Below are 7,006 nucleotides of genomic sequence, written 5' to 3'. Positions count from 1 at the left end.
TCATTTTTATATATATAGATAATGAGAGAAAATACCAATGAGTTTTCTCTATCTTGGTTTCTTGTTTGATCAACCCATCAGCTGCTTATTCTGAAAGATCATCTGCTCTGTACTAAACCCCATGTTCTAAATATTCTTTTCTACTCTCGGCACAAGACCCGAAATTTTGGGGGAGGGGGCCAGTCAATTAGATCGACCCCGAAAGGATGAAAGGCAAAGTGGACCTCGGCAGAATTTGAACTCAGAACGTAAAGACAGACGAAATACTGCTAAGCATTTCGTCCGGTGTGCTAACATCTCTGCCAAGTGCAAACATGGCTGTTGTGGTTAAAAAGTTTATTTCAAAACCATCTAGTACCAGATTCAGTCCCTCTGTGCAACACCTTGCTTGAATATCTTCTATTTATAACCATGGGATGACCAGTGCCTTGTGAATAGATTTGGTAGATGTGAACTTTTTATGCAAGTTTGTTCATATATATGAGTGTATGCGTGCGTGTAGTTTGACCTCACATGACAGTGCTTCACAACCAGATTTTGTATATATATCTCTAAGTGATTGCAAAAACAACGTGACCTGACTTTGTGTCCGATGTCACTTTGTCCAACGTCACTTCATACACGTCTTTTGGTCTGATGTCTTTTTGTCTGATGATTTTTCTGCCCAGTGACAGTTTGTCCAATTTTAAATAAACCCTTTAGAAAACAAGGTGAACATCAAAGTCAAATAATCATTGAAAATTTTATTGATAGAATTTGTCTTTGGACAAAAAGATATCGGACCAAAAGACGTGGATGAAAAGACATTTGACATAGTGACGTTGGATGAAAAGACATAGCACCAAGTGATTTGGTAAAAATAGAGACTAACAGAGTAAGTAACAAACTTAAAAAAATAAGTACTAGGAATGATTTGATTGACTAAAATTCTTCAAGGCAGTGCCTTAAAATGGTCACAGTCCAATGATTGAAGCCAGTGAAAGAGTAATATTCAAAGCAAAGCATTCTTTAAAATCACCTACAAAAGCTTGGGGAGTAGTGTATTCACAGAAGAACAGTTGAAAACCCTGTAGATATTTAAATCCTTGTAAATAAGGTCTGATATTATTGGTATCATGAGATAAAAATACCAAACTGTGTGAAATTGTTACCTTCCTGTACCTACAAAGTACCATAAAGGTAGCTTTTGTTCAGTAGCTGGGAGTGATTAAACATGTGTTTAACAGTGAAGACTAGCTGACTAAATATTTCACTTACATTGTACTGCTCTCATATTTCATTTTTACTCCATATGAAAGTTATACAATATGTTAAACAGTTAAACCAACTGCAGGTGGCTTAATTTGTACACAGTTCCAACATTGCACTCAATGATAGGAGGTGGGTGTAGGTAAGATCGTTACTTCTGTTTACATAACAACTGGAAGAGTTGTTTAAATAAAGAAGAGTGAAGTAAATGGTGTAATTTAGCCTGACGACTTCTGTGATCTTAAGAATATGTATCTTGTTACGCTGGTCCTTTCCAAATATAAAAAAAAGGAGTAAAAGGGTTTTTTTCTTTTTTTATCTTTCTAGGAAGTGCTTAGCTGTGTGATGTTAGAAATGTAGTGTATTTAGTAAGAAAGAATTTCAAAAGAATATGTGTCAATCAAATTAGGATATTAACACCATTTTCTCTTGTGTAATAACATGGTTTGGATTGAATACATGTCACCATGGATTATCTTTTGTTGTTTACTTGTTTTAGTCATTGGACTGTGGCCATGCTGGGGCAATGCTTTGAAGGGTTTTTAGTCAAGCAAATTGATCCCAGTAATTATATTTAAAAAAAAATCTGTTACTTATTCTAATCAGTCTCTTCTGATGAACGACTGAGTTATGGAAATGTAAACAAACCAACACCAATTGTGGAGTGATGGTAGAGTTACAAACACAAACACACACAATCAGACACACACAACAGGCACACACACATACATACACACACACACACATACACACACACACATACATACACACAACAGGCTTTTACACTGTTTATCAAATTCACTCATCAGGCATTGGTTGGCCCAGCACTATAGTAGGAGACACTTGCCCAAATGCCATGCAGCAGGATTGAACCCAAAAACCATATGTTGGGAAGCAAGCTTCTAAACCATGCCTGTGCCTTTTAATCAGAGGAGTGAGGAAAGCATGGATGAACTTTTGCAGGGTGTCTGAGGACCTGTGGAATAAAGAGAGGAAGGTATTGGTAGCATCCAACCAGAGGTAGACTTTGATTGTCAAAAGTTTACAGTTTTATATTCTTAGTTTTGGTTCAGCTTCTGTGTTGAACCTACCTTCTTCATTCTGCAATCTGTATTGAAGCCCAAGGTATGATATGAAATTCCAACTAGAATCACTTTCATTTACTGATTAGGACTTAAGAAAATGAATTAATACTATAATATCCAGATTATTCTGCCAAATGTAATGCTTATTCATTTTCATTGTTTTGAATTAATCATGATTTATCTCGTAGCTTCGAGATTTTGATTGTATGTTTTTAGGATGACAATTTTTGGTTAGGTTTGAGAAGCTGGATCTTACTAGTTTGAACATAAAACAGGTAGAATATTCTTTTCTATTCAAGGCACAAGGCCCAAAATTTTTGGGGAGGGGCCAGCCAGTTGATTAGATTGACCCCAATATGCAACTGGTACTTAATTTATCGACCCAGTATGCAACTGGTACTTAGTTTATCGACTCAAGTATGCAACTGGTATTTAATTTATCGACCCCGAAAGGATGAAAGATGAAGTTGACCTTGGTGGAATTTGAATTTGAACTTAGAACATAAAGACAGACAAAATACTGCTAAGCATTTCGCTTGGTGTGCTAATGTCTCTGCCAACTTGCCACCTTAAAAACAGGTAGAATATTGAGGCCAGATATAATGGGTTTAAATGCAATGGCTTAGTGACTTGAGCGTTGGGCTCACAACCATGAGGTAATGAGTTCGATTCTTTGGCAAGACACTTTATTTCAGGTTGCTCCAGTTCACTGGTGCCAATCTGCATCAGCTTTTGTTTTTCTCATTGAGAAGGGTGGTTGGTATGTATGGGTGCCTGTTGGTCTTCTATAAACAACCTTGCCCAGACTTGTGCCTTGTAAGAGAACTTTCTAGGTGCAATTCCATGGTCATTCATGACTGAAAGGGGTCTTTACCTTTTTTTAAATGTGATAGGGTTAAGGAGCACAAACATGCACATATTTTAGGAATTGTATGTATTTAGCAAGTGCCTTGATTTGAAATTGTGTGTTGAAACTAAAGTAATTACATTGCGAAAGAGCTATTCCCACAATTTACCATTATATAAACTTGTTGAATTTACTTAAAATTTAATTTATGAAGTGTTAGTTGCTGTGTAATTTTACCAGTAACCTGATTGCATTTGTGTGTCAAAAAATTTGATGTCTCTCGAAAGAGGTTTAGTGCAAATTTAACAGCTTTGTGACTTATTGAATGATTAGAATGGTTCTTTTATGTTATTATTGATATATGTGTGTATGTATGTGTATTTATGTATACTAGCTGGGCCCGTGAAAAGTTCACGGAAAACATAAAAAAATGTAAGCATCTGTAAACAGTGTACTGGTGCCATGAGAAATGTTTGCATATTATGACTGTCTATCTTTATATTACTGGTTGTGTACTGGAGTCGATCTAATTAACTGGCCCCCTCCCCACAAAAATTTCAGGCCTAGAAAAGTATATTGTGACAGTTACAGAATATAGAAAGTAATGTAACACCAATGACTATATAATCCAACCAAAATATCTCAGCTACACAAACGTAAACGGAATTACTATTTAACCTTAAAATACATCATACATATTCAAAGAACCTTCTTGGTTTAGTGGTACGGAACGGTTTTCTGGTATTCTTTTATTCTTTTACTTGTTTCAGTCATTTGACGGTGGCCAATGCTGGAGCACCACCCTTTAGAAGAAATTGACCCCTGGACTTATTCCCTGTAAGCCTGGTGCTTATTCTATCAGTCTCTTCAGCTGAACAGCTAAATTACAGGGACGCAAATGCACCAACATCGGTTGTCAAGAATGGTGGTGGTGGTGGTGGGACAAACACGCACACATATCCATACATACATACACACATACATACACATGACGGTCTTGGAGGTAGTGGTGATGCTGGCTGGTGTGATTTTGTGGTTTGCTGGTATGCCGAAAGAGATCCAGCGGGCCCCTAACTGGTTCCCCGATCTTAAAGGTGTAACGTGGATGTGTAACGAGGGAGCAGTTGGTGTGGTGGTGATGCTAGCTGGTGCGGTGGTTTTACATCCTTTAAGTTTTTTTAACTTAAAGGATGTAAAGCTCTGCTGTCTCATATAATTTTGTCCTTTCAACTTTTTCTGAAGAATGACATAGAGGAAGGTTTTGGTTGTCATATTGATGAGTCAAACATCTACATAGATGCACCATTTCAAATTTGTATGGCTCCCTTTATTAGGCCCATTTGCTGGTTTATCTGCCTATCTTTTATCTTTTAGTTGTTCCACTGTTGTACTGTGGCCATGCTGGAGCACCACCTTGAAGGGTTTTTAGTTAAACAAATAAACCCCAGCATTTTTTATTTTTAATAAAGTCTGGTACTTATTCTATCAGTCTCTTATGTCTCCATAACTTTGGTTGGGGGAGGGGGCATAAAACAAACTAATACCAGTTGTCATATGGTGGTGGGGGACAAACACAACAAACACACATGATAGGCTTCCACAAAGTTCCACTACAAAGTTTCCTTCTATCAGATTCACTCAATAGGTATTGGTTGGTCATGGGCTATTGTAGAAGACACTTAACCAAGGTGCTATGTGTGGAGGTATGTGGCTTAGTGGTTAGGGTATTAGACTTATAATCATAAGATTGTGGTTTTGATTCCTGGGCTGAACGACTTGTGTTCTTGAGCAAAACATTTCATTTCACATTGCTTGAGTCCACTTACCTGGCAAAAATTAGTAATCCTGCGATAGACTGATATCCAATCCAAGTGGGGAATTTATACGTTATGGGAGCCAGGAAAATGGCACTTATAAGTCGACTTGACTCAAAAAAGTAACTTTACCTTTACCTTTACCTAAGAGGCTATGTAGTGGAACTGAACCCAAAACCATGTGGTTGCAATGCAAGCTTCTTAATCACTCCAGCCATGCCAGCACCTTCAGAAGACAAAAAAAAAAGCATAATATTTTTTTATTGTTATATTATAATTTGACCTGTTCTGTTGTTATTTCAGCATCCAGTCATCCAGCATCATGGGGCCATCTTTTTCTATGATAATCTCTGCCGTGTTCTTCTCCTATATTGCTTATTCATTATGGGTAATGGTTGAGATATTTTACCCTAAACCATGTGAAGGACCACCAAAATCCTGCCTCACCTCCTACTTGATTGTCAGACCGAAACCCACATTTGGGGTAAGTATAGCTACTGACTCCCCTTTCTTAATTTCCTGTGACGGGCCGGCATCGTGTCCAGGTGGGGGAATTTATACATCGTGAACCTGGGAAAATAGCCCTTGTGAGTTGGCATGACATGGGAAGGTAACTTTACCTTTTTACCTTTCTTAATTGGAACAAAGTGAAAGGGTAATGGTTAATTAAGATCAGAAGAACTAAAATAACTTGATTGAGGAAACTGGTATCTACTTATTCTTATACTTGTTACAATAATTGGGTTGCAGCTGTGCTGGGACACCACCTTGAAGGGTTTTTAGCTGAATAAATTGACCCCAAACCTTATGGTTTTTTAAAGTCTGGTACTTATTCTATCAGTCTCCTTTGCTGAATCACTAAGACATGGGGATATAAACAAACCAACACCAGTTGTTGAATAGCGTCACACACACAAATGCGCATGTGCATATCTGTCTATGTGTTTGTCTAAGATGGGCTTCCACTCAGTTTCTTATTTCTTTATTGCCCACAAGGAGCTAAACATAGAGGGGACAGACAAGGACAGACAAAGGGACTGGTACTTTATTTATCGACCCCGAAAGGATGAAAGGCAAAGTCGACCTCAGTGGAATTTGAACTCAGAACGTAACGGCAGACAAAATACCGCTAAGCGTTTCGCCTGGCGTGCTAATGTTTCTGCGGATTATACTCGAGGATTTACGGTACTTATTTTATCAACCCTGAAAGGATGAAAAGCAAAGTCAACCTTGGTGGAATTTGAACTCAGAATATAGCAATGGGAAAAATACCTCTAAGCATTTCATCCAGTGTGCTAACGATTCTGCCAGCTCACCACCTTTAATAATAGTAATAACGATGATAATGATTTCACTAAACTTTGTTTTATCATTGTTTATTCCCAATTTCTTATGTTCTTTCAGCTCAGACTTTACACATCCACAAGATACCTGGCTCCTAGTGAACAGGACTTAACCTTGGTCTGGGACTATCACAATTTTTCTTTAACAGAACCAACTAATGAGTAAGTATCACTAGAATTTCTAGAACAATTACCAATTTAAATCTTGCTATTATCACTCAAATCAGGGTATTTAAAAAAAAACCCATTTATGTTTGTCAGAGGAGGAGAGTAATGCTGTCGATCTTTGCAGGCCTACTTCCTGATCAGAGGTGATGTTCAGAGGTTCAGTTTGAGCAACAGTTGATCAATGTCTTAAATACAGAAAAATGGTTGTCAAGTGATGTTGGGGGGACAAACACAGACACACAAACATATACACACACATACATATCTATGTATATATATATATATATATATATATATATATATACATATATACGACGGGCTTCTTTCAGTTTCTGTCTACCAAATCCACTCACAGGCAACAAAGCGAACTTCACTATTCCGTGTATGCATGAATTGGATGGAGTTTAAAGAGGCAGATTTTCTGTGACCAGATGCCCTTACCTGTTTTCAAGAAAGATACTATCTTCTCATGGCCAGACATATTTCTGCAGAATGTTGGAA

The 7,006-nt window shown here is 37.5% G+C and overlaps 1 protein-coding gene across 1 annotated transcript in view; it reads left to right on the top strand.

Moving 5' to 3' along the window:
* Window positions 1-7,006, top strand: part of LOC106877390 (lipid scramblase CLPTM1L) — a 48,072-nt gene that overhangs the window by 8,306 nt on the left and 32,760 nt on the right. The window contains exons 2-3 of the mRNA XM_014926285.2: window positions 5,298-5,478; window positions 6,399-6,499. Of these exons, the coding sequence (XP_014781771.1) occupies window positions 5,317-5,478; window positions 6,399-6,499 (263 nt within the window). The 5' untranslated portion in view covers window positions 5,298-5,316. The remainder of the gene's footprint in view (window positions 1-5,297; window positions 5,479-6,398; window positions 6,500-7,006) is intronic.

The sequence above is a fragment of the Octopus bimaculoides genome, chromosome 20, assembly GCF_001194135.2.
Source record: "Octopus bimaculoides isolate UCB-OBI-ISO-001 chromosome 20, ASM119413v2, whole genome shotgun sequence".
Classification (NCBI taxonomy): Eukaryota; Metazoa; Mollusca; class Cephalopoda; order Octopoda; family Octopodidae; genus Octopus; species Octopus bimaculoides.
The sequence above is the reverse complement of the archived record's forward strand: the minus strand, read 5'-3'. Positions and strand labels throughout refer to the sequence as shown.